Consider the following 17,379-nt stretch of genomic DNA (forward strand, 5'->3'; position numbering starts at 1 on the left):
CCCACATTCTACTGAAAAATGCTAGCAGAAAGTAACCTTTCACTCCAGCACCTGCAAAACCTATATTACTTACTGATCACCTGAGGAATCAGAAGTAAAATGTTCTATTAAGAGAAGATTTAACAGTGTCAAAAGACAAGCTTGGAAAACCATGGGAAATGGCATATTCAGGGAGGGGCAGGGCAAGACACCCGAGCTGAGTCAGTGAACCTACTACAAAGAACGGAATGATCTGTTAAAGAACATTAAGAGTAGGAGTCAACAGATAAAATTAGTCAAGAAAATGCAGCCTGAGTATCAGGAAACATAATAATGCTATCAGGAAGTATACCACAGTTATAGTTTAAGAAACATCACGATCATATAATAGTTGACTAGCTGAGAAAATAGATCCTAACTACCCAATATACTAGATTCATTAATAACTGGGGGTATCCTGGTAAGAATCAAATGTGCAGAAATAATTTAGAAAGCAATATAAAATAGTGACTAAGTTAACAGGCTTTGGAGGTAGACAAACGTAGTTCTTGTCCTGCTTCTGACACTGACTAGCTATAAGACTTTGAGCATTCATTTTCTCTCAGCTTCAGCTTCCTTATCTGTGCATCTAAGAGCTTAGCAGAGCACCTCACACAAAATGTTTAATAAATGACAATTGTTCCTATTGTAATAGGAATATATTTTCCAAAGCCAAATATATTTTCCCAAGCCAAATACAGTAGGCTTATACTGTATAAGATTATACTAGGCTTATACTACTTACACTACAAGTACACTCTTATAAGAGACAGTCTAGTTTTTCCAACAACTCAGAAAATCTACCCAAGGATTGAAATAAATCTCTAATAGTATATAATTTAAGAGAAGTTCTGCCCTTGGAAAATCAAATGAGTATTTCAGTTCAACAAAGGGAACTGAGATTACACTCTTGCTACTGACAATGATGGTCCAATGAAAAGATGGTCAGTCTGTATTTCCCCCAAATGTTAAAGGTGATGAATGGTGTAGGTTTTAGGTTTGCTAAAGGACTCATTCAGGGAAGTATACAACCCCAAATTCACACTGAAGCTCAAGAACAGTGTAAGTACTACTCTGCTAAGGTAAGAATATTACTATCCTTACAAGGTAAGGACAAGTTTTCTTTAAACAAACTGGATGATAAAGCTTCTCTACTCTTATTTCGACTACATTCCATTCCTACTCTTCCTGCCAGAAAGCCAAACAAAATATCCGTAACAAGCAAATTCGGAATTGTATCCGGAGAGCAATCAGGATTATACCTATTTATAAGCGTTAGGTGTAGATGAACAGCAACCTGAGGTCAGGCGCTAGGCTGCTTTGCTTCTCTGCCAATATGGACATCAGCCTCGATCAATAGTGGAAGCTCAGAAAAGGTCTGTCTTCTTTCAGACGAACCAAAAGTGCTCATACACGCACAAACATTCCACAGCAAGCATCGCCCATATCGCACACTCTGAGAAAAAACCCTGCAGCCTTTTTGGTGGTCACGGCCATCCTGCCCTAAGCTTCCTAATGACGTCGTATTCGCCGCACCAAATCATCACCTGGTACTTTCCCACAGGAAACAGCCAAACACGAGAGTAATTCCAGTCAGGCAGTATTTTACACTCACGTCGCCAGGACAGACACCGACAGGTTCTGCTATACTCTACTAGGACCACGGACGGAAGCGACGAGCGACCCTCGCTTCCCCGACAGGATTCGTCCACACCTGTCACCGAGAGGGCGCGGAAGCAGGGAGGAAGAAACCTGGAGCCCCCGCGACACAGCCTCAGATCCCACTCACCCCAGTCTTCATCCGGCCGGTGCGGGAGTCCCGGACTAAAGGGTGACTCCATGGTGCCGGCAACGCCAGCCGGCTCCCCCGAAACACACGTTCCCCTGCCCAGAAACTCGGTGACTAGTCCTGGGACGGCGGCGGCGAACGGACAAAATACGCCGGAACGCTGACGCGACGGTGGCCGAATGGAGACAAACTGCTTCTGCCGCACGAGGGACGTCAGAGCCTGAGCTAGTTTTAAACAAACCGCTGCGCAAGTTATTTTTCCCTTTTGGAATTTTCGGCATTTTCTGTTCTGCTGTTTTAAGGAAAAAAGAAAGACGCAAACACTACGTCGGTTAAATAAAATATATTGATAATATTTTGAGAAATGGGGAAAAACCCATTCTGAACATCGTCCCCTTTCATTCCACAGTGGAGATACATCAAAACAAAATTTAGACTAAGCAAGTAAATCTGGTTTAATTTTAATAACTCACTATGAGTGTAAAATTTCTCCATGTACACAAATGTGTGGAAGAAAAATACACAACTACTTTTCCACATTCGTTAGAGCTTCCCCTCTACTAGCACAGCATCTGAGATAAGCAAAAACACTATGCATCGTACTTCTAGAAAGCCTACTTTTATTTCAGCAAATTTAAATACAATAAATATAAAAGATGAACTTTCCAAAAATAAAAATCAGCTCACCGCCTTAAATATACATTTCCAAAGCCTAGCTCCTAGTAGAGGGAGTCCTCGAGACCTTACCCTAAGACCTGTAATAATGTAAATTCCCAATCTTTTCACTACTAAAACGTATGGATCGATTTTGTTTTAAAAAAAATCCACCTACACCACAAACTCTAACTGAAAACTTGAACTCAGTTTGATGAAAGAGTTTCAACACCGCGACTTAAAATTTCTTTTTAAAGCATTTCAGCGGTTGAATATTTAATAAAAGCCTCCACCTTAAGGACACGTATGTTCTTTTATGCATGAGACAGGGTGCTCAGGGCTGGTGCACTGGGATGACCCTGAGGGATGGGATGGGGAGGGAGGTGGGAGGGAGGATCAGGATGGGTGGGGAGCACATGTACACCCATCGCTGATTCATGTGAATATTATGGCAAAAGCCACCACAATATTTAAAAAAAAGGAAAAGAACACGTATACCTCTAGGACCAAGTGGAATCTTTCCCTCGGTTACTAAACAAAACAAGCGCTTCCCAGAATCCTCAAAACTCCTCGTGGCTGGATGATTACAGAGGATTACACAACCCGGAATATTACAGAATCGCCCTGGGACGCAAACCCCGAAAAAAAAAAAATCACAGAATTTTCTTACATTAAAGGTGATTCTGTCATCGGCTAACTAATCATTTTTCATATCAGGTGAAATTTATAAGATTTTTACTCTCACCCAACTGCAAATTCAAAAATTGCCACAAAAACGAAAATTACCAAGAATCTTCAATATCCACCACATACATTAGTCTTTTTTTTTTTTTAAGAAAATCGCCGTGACTTAACTCCAGCAAGTTTTCGGGTTTTAATTTAATTTTTTAAATTTTTTATTTAAGTGGAGATAATAATAATACAAAACAAACTTTGTGTGCTTACCGCCAAAAATAAACATAAACAATTTCTATTTTCACTTCAGGTTTTTCATAAGAAACTAAACATTGCAGATTAAGCTGAGCTACGTTGTTTTCCTCTGCTTCTTTTCCCTTCGTCCACACAGACAACTTCTATTATGAATTTTATGATAATCATTAAAGTCCATTATTATGTTTAAATATGTGAATAGATACATACAGTATTGTTTTAGGGTATTTTAATTTACATAAATGTTTAGCACTAGTCTTCTCCAAGTCACTTTTCTCATTCAACATTATTTTTTGATATGTTTTAACTGTTATATGGCATTTCCATAAAGTTTTTCATTTCCCTACTGATGGACATTTGGACGGTTTCAATATTTTACTGTCACATAAAACATATCCTCGTATGGGTACCCTTGTGCATATATGCAAGAATGTCTTTTAAGGTACTTGCTGGCTCATGAAGTAGGAATACCAAATATTTGCCAAATAATACCAATTTACACTGTCATTAGCAGTGATGAATTCTCACTGCTAGATGTAATCAGACTTTTATTTTTTGCCTGTGAAGGGTGTGACTATAATTTACATTTCCCTGACAATTAAAGAGGTGGTACATCTTCTCATATTCATTAAACTTTATTTCTTCTGTAAATTGCCCATTCATATCTTTCATAAAATTTCCCACGGATTTTCTTTCTATCAATGATGTGTACATTTAACCCGTGTGTATGTAGCAAATACTTTTCTCTGAGGTTGACATTTGCCTTTGTTTATGGGATTTTTGTCCTCTAGGTTTTAATTTCAATGTAGTCAGATTTATCAATCTTTTGTTAATGATCTCTGCTATTTGTATATTGCATAAGAAATCCATCCCTCTGAGGGAATTTTTCTTGCCATATTTTTAGTTTCATTTTACACATCCTTTTTTTAAAAAAAAATTAATTCAGTTATTGCTGACATATAGTAACACTATTGACTTTTTACAGCAATTTTGTATTCAAAAACCTTACTGAATTATGTGCAGTCAAATGCTCAGCCACGGAGCTATACCCTCCTTACTGTAAATCCTCTATGTAAACATTAACATTTTAAAATCGTTTTTATCATTTTAGATGAAGTGAAAGTTGCTCAGTTGTGTCCAGTTCTTTGCGACCCCATGGACTATACAGTCCATGGAATTCTCCTATACAGTCCATGGAATTCTCCGGGCCATAGTACTAGAGTGGGTAGCCTTTCCCTTCTCCAGGGGATCTTCCCAACCCGGAGATCCAACCCAGGTATCCTGCATTGCAGGCAGATTCTTTACATCTGAGCCACAGGGGAAACATATCATTTAAAATTCACCTTTAATGTGGAAATTTTCAAGCAAACAAAAGAATCTGGGGAATTCTTAAGTCTTCATTTGGAGGAACTCCTGGCAGTCCAGTGGTTAGGACTCTGCATTTTCACCACCAGGCACTTTCACTGCTGTGGTTTGGGTTCAGTCCCTGGTTGGGGAACCAAGATTCCACTGTGCAGGGCCAAAAGAAAACAAAAACATCATTTGTCCTGTAAATTTTTTCACTTGGTGAGATTCCTGATTGTAATATCTAGAGGTTTGATAGGTTTCGGGTTTTTGTTTTTTCATTTGTTTCTGCAAAATCTTTTCTTTGGAGACATTTTTTAAAAGAAACATCAATGTTCATTAAGAAATAAGCTGTTGGTAGGTCTTTTTAAATCATACCTATTGCATGTTATCAAATAACTTAATTCATTTGCTTTCAACTTAAACCCTTGGCAGAGAAATAAAATTTCAAAGACTTTTATGTCTAGATCCATACCTAGAACTCTACTCTAGCATCTGGTAATGTCTCTTCCCACAGGTTAAGAATCCATGATGCCGAAGTGATGTGCACAGCCAGGACATATACCCGCTCCAGACACACTTCTGATACACAAATAGCTCCATGCCTTGCTCAGGCCTCTGACCTCCTAAGAACTATGACAGTAGTGTATGCCAGGAGTCTTAGAAATGTGAGGTTAGGAGTCCAAATAATACATATGCACAGGGTCCCCGTGGACAAATCCAGGGGTAGGGAAAGAGGGGCAATCTGTGGGTAGGAGCCAACTCACTGCATTGCTATATTTTGTCACAAAACTTCCACAGAGTTCTAAATTCAAACATCTTCCAGGTCATTATGAAGATGTATTTGTCAAGATAAGAGATTAAAACATTTTAATAGCTTAGTAGCTTTAAGTTCTAAATATTAAGACAAATAGAATGTAAACTTCAATTTTGTACTGTCTGAATCCTGCCAATGTTGGTAGAATGCCTGACTAGTGAATTTGTAGCTTAAAAACTACATTTCATCAGTACTATTAGATTTTACAATCTGATTGACATTTTCAGTGTATCTTCAAGACAAATATCACCCTGAACAGTGAACTCAAACAATAAATATAGAGGTTAAAAGATCAGATTTTGGAGTAAGTCAAATCTTACTTCTAATCTAGGTTCACTAGATAGCTATGTAACTTTTGAGGAAGTGACAATCTTTCACTTGCAGCTATTTTAACTGAAATTGCAGCTATTTTAAGAGAAACTGTTGACTGCTATTGGCTAGGCACTATATAAAGTTCTTTGTCAGCACTGTATCACAAAAATCCTCAGAAAAACTCAGATGTGGATCCTAGCATTATCTTTTAGGTAAAAACAAATTAAAGCTAATGAAAATGTCCTTTCAAACAACCCTGTCAGGAGAGCAGAGGATATATTAATCTCATTTCATGAAGCGGAGAAGGCAATGGCACCCCACTCGTGCTCTTGCCTGGAAAATTCCATGGCTGGAGAAGCCTGGTAGGCTGCAGTCCTTGGGGTCGCTAAGAGTCGGACAAGACTGAGCGACTTTACTTTCACTTTTCACTTTCATGCATTGGAGAAGGAAATGGCAACCCACTCCAGTGTTCTTGCCTGGAGAATCCCAGGGATGGGGGGAGCCTGGTGGGCTACTGTCTATGGGGTCGCACAGAATCGGACACGACTGAAATGACTTAGCAGCAGCATTTGGTGAAGACGAAAAATGACTCAATTTTCAAAAGATTTGCTCACTTCCAAGAAGATGGTGATCAGTGGAGCCAGATTAGAGCCACTCTCTAATAATTCTACTTCAGTACTGTTTTCACTGTACCACACTGCCTCTGAAATAAGGTTAATATTGCTGTTTTCAACAAATGTGTAAATTCAAATGTTTTACACTGGTATTCTTAAAAATTAAAAAGAAAAGATTTCTTTTTTGAGAACAAAGGCATAATGGATTTTCTATCTATCCCCCACCCCCTGCCAAAAAAGAAAAAAACAAAACACTGAAAGCCTTCAAATCTGAAAATCTTGCTTAGAGGATGTTTCACAAAATTTACATTAATAGTCATGTATCCAAAAATGATTCCTCACTGGCAAATACTAATTATCATTCAAAAAAGATACTGTTTTGTCAATTCCCCTGGCAACAATGTAAATTACAAGGCAGAGGTTTTATCTAGTTTGTTCAATATATCACCAAATTGTACACAACAGGTGCTTAGTAACTATTTACTGAATTGACAATTATAAATTCAAGTAAAATCTATATAATTTTGTCAGATACCAGTGTCGTGGATAGGTAACTTGAACAGTATGAAACTGCTGCTACTCCACTACTTTTTACCTACAAAGACGCAAAGGTTCAACCTAATTGTTTTTAATAATCTTTCTGGAAAATATTACAAAGTAAAGAGGTGAACAGCTATTATGAAAGCTAAGACAGAAATGGAGAAATTTTTTCTCCTAAGAAAAATGTATTAAATGAAAGTCGCCAAAGGCTCCATGTCCTATTCTGAGATACTCTTAAGAGTCAATTGTAACAGTCCCACCCTTTTAAAGAGGATGGCGATTCACATTTCTTTGTATGTAAAGTAACTTCCATGTTGGGTTTTATGTACATATAGATCCACTCACATGTGAAGATATGCAATATGTATTAAGAACATGGACTACTTTATTAGTTAATTCTCATCTCATGTAAATGTTCAAACATCTAATCAGGTGCAATTCTAACTATTATCAATGAGTAAAATAAATTCCAGTCTCCAGAGATCACATTAAAAAGCTAATCTGGACATATTTACCTTTCCCAATACTCTTAACACACCAGGCTAAAAAGGTGATTGATACGCAGTTACTCCACATTTAATTTTCTTCATCATTAGAAACATACCTAACATTAATATATTTCTTTAAGCAGATTACTTCCAGAACTATCTTAAACATGTTTTTCTAAAAACTCAGATAACTGGGATTCCAGAACAAAAATAGAAAAAAGACATTTTAGTCAGCATTTTACTGATGTCCTTTCCTTCTACATTTCCAAGAAAAATCCAGACTTACGTAGCTTTACTAATGTCTCTTAAAAGAAAACGTCAAAACACATCCCCGCAAATTTGCTTTACATTTCTAAAAATAAAAGGATGTCACTTAAATATGACAGTTTTAAGTTTTGGACATTATTCTGTCCATCTAGAACTGAGGAATTCATAACTAACATTCCAAAAATCACAACTTTAAGGAAGTGACATATGTGTAATTATGGCTGATTTGCATTTTTCTACAGAAGAAACCAACACAAGACTGGAAAGCAATTTTCCTCCAATTAAAAAATAATTTTTTTTAAAAGATGGGAAAAAAATCACAACTTTTAATATATATGAAATAAAGAAAGTATCCAGGTTATAGAAGATTTTAATATCAAAGTATAATTTACATGATTAAAAAGTTCTGATTTCTATACAAAGCCATCTACTTAGTCTAAGAAGCTGACAATGTCTAATTTCTAAGTAACATCAAGTGATTTTACCTTCTCACATTGCAAATGAAATGTGAATGGCCTAAAAACTACACAATCTGCCACAGATGACAATAAGGAAGAGTAGCACATATCAGCAAGTCATCAAATGTAACAAGTTCCTGTTTTTCTTGTTTGTGATCCCCAAACTGGCAGCATTCTCGTTTCATCCACTCTGCTCTTATGTATCTGAAAAGCAGGTGCTATCCATCTGCCACATGAGCACTGTTCACCATACCAGTTGAAAGAACCCAACTTGGCATTGCATTTGGGGCAGAGAAGCTAAAAGAAAACAAGACGTGTTACTTTTTCTTTCACTTTTATATAAAACAAGTAATTATCTTTGGTAACAGATCATGGTAAGACATGGCAAGACATGGCTCACAGCTTCAAGGAGTTGATGATCTAATTAATCAGTGAGATGAAATGTAATGGCAATTTACTATAATGGATAGTAGACTACAATAATTGTTAAGTATGTTGTACTCTGGGAGTATAGAGAAGGAATAGATTAATTCCAGAATGAAAGAAGAAAGGTGAAGACTGAGGCATGAAACAGAAGGTTTCATGACTGTGGCGTATATGGTGACTTTTTTTTTTTTTTCACCTAAAGACTTAAATTGTTGTTTCTAATTAGGTAGTACTAAGACTAGAGCATTTCAAGCAAACAGTACAGTAACATGAGCATACCTGATCCACACTTTAAATACAGTCATCATAAACAAGATGAGACAGAAAAATCTTTCAAAGTTTGTACATAAAACTCAAAACTAAAATTGATTACACAAATATCTACAAGTTTTTAGTTTGACAAAATATACCACATTCCTCAAAACAATTAAACACAGAATTACTGTATGATCCAGTAATTCCAATTCTGGGTTTATACTCAAAATAAATAAAAGCAGGGACCCAAACAGATATTTGTATACCCATGTTCATAGCAGCATTATTCCAAGTACCCAAAGGGAGGGAGCAAGCCAGATATCCGTGGATAGCTGAGTAGACAAACAAAATGTGGTTTACACATAAAATGGAATACTATTCAGCATTAAAAAGGAAGGAAACCCTGACACACGCTCCAACATGGATGAACCTTGAGGACATTATGCCAAGTGCAATAAGCCAGCCACCAATTTATGAGGCACCTGGAGGAGTCACATTCATAAAAGCAGAGAGTAGAACAGTGGTTGCGGGGGGGAGGAGGGGGTGGGGGATTACTGTTTAATGGGTATGGCATTTCAACTGGGGAAGATGGTAGTGATGGTTGCACAATGTGAACATTCTCAATACTACTGAATTACACACTAAAAATTGTTAAAATGGTAAATTCATGTTATGACTATTTTACCGTAATTTAAAAAAACCACGTTCATAATATATGTATGTCAGGCCATTTGTGCTATACGCCTTCAACTTATACAATGCTGTATATCAATTATATCTCAATAAACTGAAAAAAAAAACTGTGTATCTCAAAGCTGAGATAAGCAACAGACTGGAGAAAACACCTGCATTATGTGAAACACTAGACTACATAAACAGCTCCTAAATTCCTTAGAAAAAGAGAAAACCCATGGAAATGCACCAAGGATATGAAGGAAATTTCCTGCAAAACAAAGTACAAATGCCTGATAAGTACATAAAGATGATAGTCTCAGCAGTAGTCATAGAGATTCAAATTAAGACACCATAGGATTAATGAATTTTTTCATCTCACAGACAGACAAAACCTTACTGATTTTATAATATCCATATGCCAAAGGTATGGGGAAATGAGTACATGCATTCAACATTAGTGAAAGGCAAATTTGTGTGGGCATTGTTAAGGTCAGCCCAGAATATTAGTAATATTTTAAAATGTACACTCTTCAAGCCAGGAATTCCACTTTTAGGTATATATTCTATACGAAAATAAATTTACAAATAAGTATGCACATATGTGACCTAGAATATGTCACAAAAAAATAAAATAAATGCCTTTATCTTGGGTGCTTCCCAGATTAAATAAAAGCAGCAAGGGAATTCCCTGGGCATCCAATGGTTAAGACTCCAAGCTTTCACTGCTGAGGGCCAGGGTTTAATCCCTGGTCAGCAAACCAGGATCCCACAAGCCACAAGAGGCAACCAAGATAAATAAAAACAGCAAGGCAAAAACATAAGCCACAAAAGAAAAAACAGATAAAGTAGACTTCAACAAATAGTATCAAGAGTAGGAAGTGACTTCTGTGCAAGGTTTATTTGGTAGTGATAAAAATGGTGACAGATTCTAAAACCTGTGAACATACTAAAAACCACTGAACTGTATACTTTCCATGGGTATATTATATGGCAAGTGAATTATATCTCAATAAACTGAGATAAATAAATATCTCAGCAGCATCTGAAAACATGGGTTTGAATATAGGGTACCCCCTTCTAGGCAAGACATTAACTAATGTAGATTAAGTTTCCTCGTATATAAAATGTGAATGTATATCTGTTCTGTTTTATAAAATTATTGTATTCTTCAAATGAAATACAGTGAGTTTCATAAAAACTCACTATACAAACTTAATCTTTAAACATCATTACATCTTAGATTAAGAATATCTTTACATTAATATCAAGTAAACCCAAAAGAGAGTTGTAGCTGTCACAAGATGCTCATATGAGCTGCATTCTTTAGAATTAGTAAAAAATGAAAAAGAATCTTGTAACAAACATATAAAACTAAAAGAATCAAAAAAACAGAGATACATAGAGCCAAAGGAGAAAAAAGGAAGTTAAGAAGAAATTTTAAATCTAATTTTAAAATCCATGATTTTCCCTACTTCTTACAAAGCTCAAGTTTTGCTAAATATATTCTAATTTGTCTTAACTTGAAAAAATATAAATAGCCTTAAAAGGAATTAACTGAGACCAAAAGCTCTCAACCAAAAAATGGATCATTATTTTAGATCATTTGGTTTTTATTTAACTAATTTATCTTTGATAGAATCTTGCCTATACTACAAAGATATAATCTTTAGAAAGAAAGCAGTTAAGATGGAGTAAAACACTAAAGTATGGTTTAAAATGAAAGAAGGAACAAAATACAGACGACATAATAAAACTAAAGAAAGTAAAATGCGTTCTCACCTGTCCTTCCATCACTCCCAACAAAGTGGATTCCATCCATTGTACAGGTTCAATGAAGTAAGATGTACACTGAGCCTGACTCCCTGTGGAAAGCATGGGGGATGCCGTCATCCTCTTGTGGGCAAAGGCTGTAGGACCACTTCCTTCATTATGATCCAAAATGCTAGAACTTCTAAATAAAGATCGCCTACAACCCCCAAACAAACAAAAACATTAATGATTTCCAAAAGGATGGAAAAATAGATTAAAAGTGCACTATTTCTTAGAGAGCAAGTTAATATAACAATGATTATGCTGTTTTAATTTTTGATAACCTCTACAAGTAACCAGATAACTTTTAAGAATTCATATTCTTCTTGAAACCAGATCTGAATATGAAATTTCTGCATTATTCCATTAAACAAATTCTTCCTACAAGACTTTAAGAAACTGAAACTTTCAGTACTTTTCTACTGAGACAAAATCTCCAGAGGATACAAAATATTTTACCTGCACTTTCTACATTTGTAGAGACCCCCATCTTTCAATCCTTGTGAAATGGCAGATGGGTCAACAGCAAAGAGTTCTTGAGGTAAGGTCTGCAATTCTACGTAACATAAAATGCATCCATTTGTCAAAATCAACTCTGCACTTTCAGACAAAATTCAGTTTGTGTCAAATTGAGACAAGTTGCTCAGTGGTAAAGAATCCACATGCCAATACAGAAGACACAGGTTTGATCCATAGGTTGGGAAGATCCCCGGGAGAAGGCGATGGCAACCCACTCCAGTATCCTTGCCTGGGAAATCCCCTGGACGGAGGAGCCAGTCCATGGGGCCACAAGAGAGTCAGACACAACTTAGCAACTAAACAACAAAATGCTAATCTCAGAAATTTAAAAAAATCTCCCCTGTTGAGAAATGAGGACGAGGTGGGAGAGCACAGTGATGCAGCCCTTGGCTTCCAGGCACAGACTGCCTGACTTCAAATTCGAGCCAGCCATTTACAAACCATGTGATCCTGAACAAGCTATTTCTTGCTAAACCATGGTTTCAAAATGAAATAAAAGTACCTGCTTCAAAAGTGAAATAATGCACCTGAAGCATCTAGTGTCAGAATAAACTACATCTAGAAAGGACTGAGTGTGCTGTGCTTAGTTGCTCGGTTGTGTCTGACTCTTTGCAACCCCATGGACTATATAGCCCACCAGGCTCCTTAGTCCACGGGATTTCCAAAAGCAAGAATACTGGAGTAGGTTGTGATGACCTCCTCCAGGGGATCTTCCCAACCCAGGGATGGAATCCAGGTCTCCCACATTGCGGGCGGATCCTTTACCCAGGCTGAGCCACCAGGGACGCCCACAAAGGACTGAATACATACTGCCAATTATTACTTACCTGGATACTTCTCTGTAACCTTTTGTAAACGATATTGTTTATAAACTGCACTGGAGGTATCTACTTCACAGCCCATTGCCTGGTATAATTTCAGTTGCCACTCAAACCCCTCATTCATCCTGCAAGGGCAAACAGATACAGAGTTAAATTTTCTTTAAATAAATAAAACTGCATCACAAAAGCAGAATTATTACTGTAACAAGTAACTCACTTGGCCTCGGGCTTGACAGTCTTAAGGTTTTCATAGGCTTTTTCAAAGGTAAGCTGGTCAGTCTTCATCATAAAAGCGGTTATTACAGTCACACTTCGACTGACCCCTGCATGACTGAAAAAGAAACCTTTAAAATATCAAACAGCAACAATTACAAAAACAAAAAAAACCCACCCCCTATAAATGGTAAAGTCTGTCTGCTTCTTCTACTCAAGTAAATCCTTTGCCTCTGAAATACTACTGCTGTACAAAAGAAGTATTCCTTTATTTCCTTATTCATTTTTAACTGAACCATGTAAATGCATTACCTACTGAAAAATAATTACACTAATTTTTTAACATCTTATAATGGCTTCAGAACAAATCTAAACTCTTTTGCTCTTGGTTATAAAGGCCCTGGAGATCTGGTCCCAAACTTCTATTTTATCACTACCTTATGTTCTTTATGTAATATTTATAACAAAGGCAGGCTGTAAAATTGCTGACTCAGTAAGCGTAAACTTGTAATCACACTCTTTCTGCCACTGCTACGTCCTAATCAAATTTTCTCTCCCCAAACCTCCCCTACATCGGCCACGCCTGCCTCAAACAAAAACAATGAAAACAGCCTGTGCTCCCTCTGAAGTTTGAATAACCTTAACCTCTATTACAATAATCTCTCTTAACTCCACACCTCGCATCCTAGTGTGCATTTCCTCAGTCATGTGTCTGGCTACTCGAGAAGAGATTTAAACTCTTTAGACGTAGAGACTTAGTCATTTATCTGAAGATTCCTCCTACCCTCGAAAACTCAGCGGCTGCACAATGAACCAACACAAACAAAATGAATGAAAAGCCTGCGCGTCGTCAGGGGACCGTGTCCTGCCCACTCCTCTCTCTGACACAAGCCTACGCAGGAGGGTGGAGGTCCCGGCGGTCCGGCAGCCCTCTGGTCCTCTCCTGGGCCCTGGGAGGAAAAGGGTGAGGTGGGCCCGGGTAGAGCGTGGCGGGCTGCTGTCCCCACGGACCCGACCACTCACCAGTGCACGAGCACGGCGCGGCCCTCGGCGCGAGCCTGGACGATGAAGGCCACACAGCGGTCCAGATGACTGAGCAGGTCGGTCTCGGGTCTGTCCAGCGCTGGCACGAACAGACTCCGTAGACCCTCGACGCCAGCCCCCGTTGTGAAGTTAGGCTCCTCCGAGTCCACCGTCAGCACTGCCGTGACGCCCGCCTCCCTCAGGTGGTCTGGCTCCGCGACGGCCGCGGCTCCACCCAAGAACAGCCCCGGACGCACTTCCAGCATGTGCCTGGCAGAGCGGGCCCGGCTCTGGCCGCTGATCTGGTGCTCGCAGCCATGGCTTCCGTCCTGCGCCTCCAACATGGCGGCGCCCGGAGGCCGGGCTGCGGCGGGCCCTACCACCGAGTAGGCAATCGGCTAGAACGTCCTTATCGTAGGACCAGCCGGTCTGAGTTGCGCCGCTCCTGCCTCGGAGGATTTCGTCGACCGCGTGAACGCCGATTTACTGGGGAAGGTGACGTGACTTCGGCCTGGGCGGAGCTAAACCCCATTCCAGCGGCTTGCGAACGCTAACGCAAATACCTACAGGGTTTCTCAGGTTCTTAGTGTTGAGATTTTACTAGATTTCTGCAGAAGCAGAAAATGGATTCAAGTTGAAATGATAGTCCCACCAACTGAATCAGTACCATAATCTTATACATTTGAACTACACTTTTACAGTACGTATGAAACCATTTGTTTTCTTTAATTTTTTTTTCTTTTTGCCCCCCCCTTTTTTTATTGGTATGTGACTTCTTGTTGGTGTATATTATTCTGTATATTTGAAAATGTTGATCCCATGGTTTTGTGCCAGTGCACTCAAAGACCACCAAGAATCCAAGTGTAATTTTAATAAATTGAGTTTATTACTCAATCATGAACTGTATAATTTTGGGAAAGGCAGGTCTTCAGAGAATGTTCAGTTCAGTATAGTCGCTCAGTCGTGTACAACTCTTTGAGACCCCATGAATTGCAGCATGCCAGGCCTCCCTGTCCATCACCAACTCCCGGACGGAGTTCACTCAAACTCATGTCCATCGAGTCGGTGATGCCATCTAGCCATCTCATCCTCTGTCGTCCCCTTCTCCTCCTGCCCCCAATCCCTCCCAGCATCAGAGTCTTTTCCAATGAGTCAACTCTTCGCATGAGGTGGCCAAAGTACTGGAGTTTCAGCTTTAGCATCAGTCCTTCCAATGAACACCCAGGACTGATCTCCTTTACTGGTTGGATCTCCTTGCATTCCAAGGGACTCGCAAGAGTCTTCTCCAGCACCACAGTTCAAAAGCATCAATTCTTCGGCACTCAGCTTTCTACACAGTCCAACTCTCACATCCGTACATGACCACTGGAAAAACCATAGCCTTGACTAGATGGACCTTTGTTGACAAAGTAATGTGTCTGCTTTTGAATATGCTGTCTAGGTTGGTCATAACTTTTCTTCCAAGGAGTAAGCATCTTTTAATTTCATGGCTGCAGTCACCATCTGCAGTGATTTTGGAGCTCCCAAAAATAAAGTCTGACACTGTTTCCACTGTTTCCCCATCTATTTCCCACAAAGTAATGGGACCAGATGCCATGATCTTCGTTTTCTGAATGTTGAGCTTTAAGCCAACTTTTTCACTCTCCTCTTTCACTTTCATCAAGAGTCTTTTTAGGTCCTCTTCACTTTCTGCCATAAGGGTGGTGTCATCTGCATATCTGAGGTTATTGATATTTCTCCCAGCAATCTTGATTCCAGCTTGTGCTTCTTTCAACCCAGCGTTTCTCATGATGTACTCTGCGTATAAGTTAAATAAGCAGGGTGACAATATACAGCCTTGACGTACTCCTTTTCCTATTTGGAACCAGTCTGTTGTTCCATGTCCAGTTCTAACTGTTGCTTCCTGACCTGCATACAGGTCTCTCAAGAGGTCACCATCTCTTTCAGAATTTTCCACAGTTTATTGTGATCCACATAGTCAAAGACTTTGGCATAGTCAATAAAGCAGACATAGATGTTTTTCTGGAACTCTCTTGCTTTTTCCATGATCCAGCAGATGTTGGCAAGTTGATTTCTGGTTCCTCTGCCTTTTCTAAAACCAGCTTGAACATCTGGAAGTTCACGGTTCACGTATTGCTGAAGCCTGGCTTGGAGAATTTGGAGCATTACTTTGCTAACATGTGAGATGAGTGCAATTGTGTGGTAGTTGGGGCATTCTTTGGCATTGCCTTTCTTTGGGATTGGAATGAAAACTGACTTTTTCCAGTCCTGTGGCCACTGCTGAGTTTTCCAAATTTGCGGGCATATTGAGTGCAGCACTTTCACAGCATCATCTTTCAGGATTTGAAATAGTTCAGCTGGAATTCCATCACTTCCACTAGCTTTGTTCGTAGTGATGCTTTCTAAGGCCCACTTGACTTCACATTCCAGGATGTCTGGCTCTAGGTGAGTGATCACACCATCATGATTATCTTGGTCGTGAAGATCTTTTTTGTACAGTTCTTCTGTGTATTCTTGCCACCTCTTCTTAGTATCTTCTGTTTCTGTTATGTCCATACCATTTCTGTCCTTTATTGAGCCCATCTTTGCATGAAATGTTCCCTTGGTATCTCTAATTTTCTTGAAGAGATCTCTAGTCTTTCCCATTCTGTTGTTTTTCCTCTATTTCTTTGCCTTGATCACTGAGGAAGGCTTTCTTATCTCTTCTTGCTATTCTTTGGAACTCTGCATTTAGATGCTTATATCTATCTTTCCTTTTCTCCTTTGCTTTTCACTTCTCTTCTTTTCACAGCCATTTGTAAGGCCTCCCCAGACAGCCATTTTGCTTTTTTGCATTTCTTTTCCATGGAGATAGTCTTGATCCCTGTCTCCTGTACAATGCCATGAACCTCATTCCATAGTTCATCGGGCACTCTATCTATCAGATCTAGTCCCTTAAATCTATTTCTCACTTCCACTGTATAATCATAAGGGACTTTATAATCATAAAGAATCATAAGAGAATGTTAGGAAGATCCTATTACAGGATTTTGGGCTTCCCAAGGGGCACTAGTGGTAAAGAACTCGCCTGCCAATGCAGGAGACTTAAAAGACCTGGGTTCAATCGCTTGGGTCCAGAGATCCTCTGGAGGAAGGCATGGAAACCCACTCCAGTATTCTTGCCTGGAGAATCCCATAGACAGAGGAGCCTGGCGGGCTACAGTCCATAGGGTCGCAAAGAGTTAGACACAACTGAAGCAACTTAGCATGCTTAGAGGATCTGAGCTTATCTTAGATGAGTTAGGGCTAAGGGGCTATGGAAGCAGGACTTTGCTCTGGATTGGATGCTGTCAGGAAGTGGGGGTGATTCTATGATTCAGTATGTTAATAAATCTTACCAAAGGAAAAGAAGGCTAGAGAGACGCTAA

General features: G+C 39.0%; 2 protein-coding genes across 2 annotated transcripts in view; both read right to left on the reverse strand.

Annotated features, from left to right (window-relative positions):
* ATF6 (activating transcription factor 6) overlaps positions 1-1,949 on the reverse strand; it is a 245,338-nt gene extending 243,389 nt beyond the window's left edge. The window contains exon 1 of the mRNA XM_040230020.1: positions 1,808-1,949. Within this exon, the coding sequence (XP_040085954.1) occupies positions 1,808-1,859 (52 nt within the window). The 5' untranslated portion in view covers positions 1,860-1,949. The remainder of the gene's footprint in view (positions 1-1,807) is intronic.
* A 5,432-nt stretch (positions 1,950-7,381) lies between these two features.
* Positions 7,382-14,480, reverse strand: DUSP12 (dual specificity phosphatase 12). The gene is made up of 6 exons (XM_040230022.1): positions 13,973-14,480; positions 12,954-13,067; positions 12,743-12,861; positions 11,856-11,952; positions 11,367-11,553; positions 7,382-8,528 (listed from the first exon to the last, which is right to left on the reverse strand). Exons 1-6 carry the CDS (start codon positions 14,314-14,316, stop codon positions 8,352-8,354), a joined length of 1,038 nt encoding a protein of 345 aa, XP_040085956.1. The 5' UTR covers positions 14,317-14,480; the 3' UTR covers positions 7,382-8,351.
* Positions 14,481-17,379: the final 2,899 nt, after the last annotated feature.

This window comes from Oryx dammah, unplaced genomic scaffold (genome assembly GCF_014754425.2).
Source record: "Oryx dammah isolate SB20612 unplaced genomic scaffold, SCBI_Odam_1.1 HiC_scaffold_28, whole genome shotgun sequence".
NCBI lineage: Eukaryota > Metazoa > Chordata > Mammalia > Artiodactyla > Bovidae > Oryx > Oryx dammah.

Bases quoted from the DNA above. Each gene is read 5' to 3' on its own strand.
- DUSP12 (XM_040230022.1), bottom strand. From the start codon at position 14,316: ATGTTGGAGGCGCAGGACGGAAGCCATGGCTGCGAGCACCAGATCAGC. The intron at 12,862-12,953 runs GTGAGTTACTTG...TTGCCCTTGCAG, and splicing joins ACTGTCAAGCCCGAGGCCAA to GATGAATGAGGGGTTTGAGT. The intron at 8,529-11,366 runs GTGAGAACGCAT...GTTTTCTTTTAG, and splicing joins TGGGAGTGATGGAAGGACAG to CTTCTCTGCCCCAAATGCAA.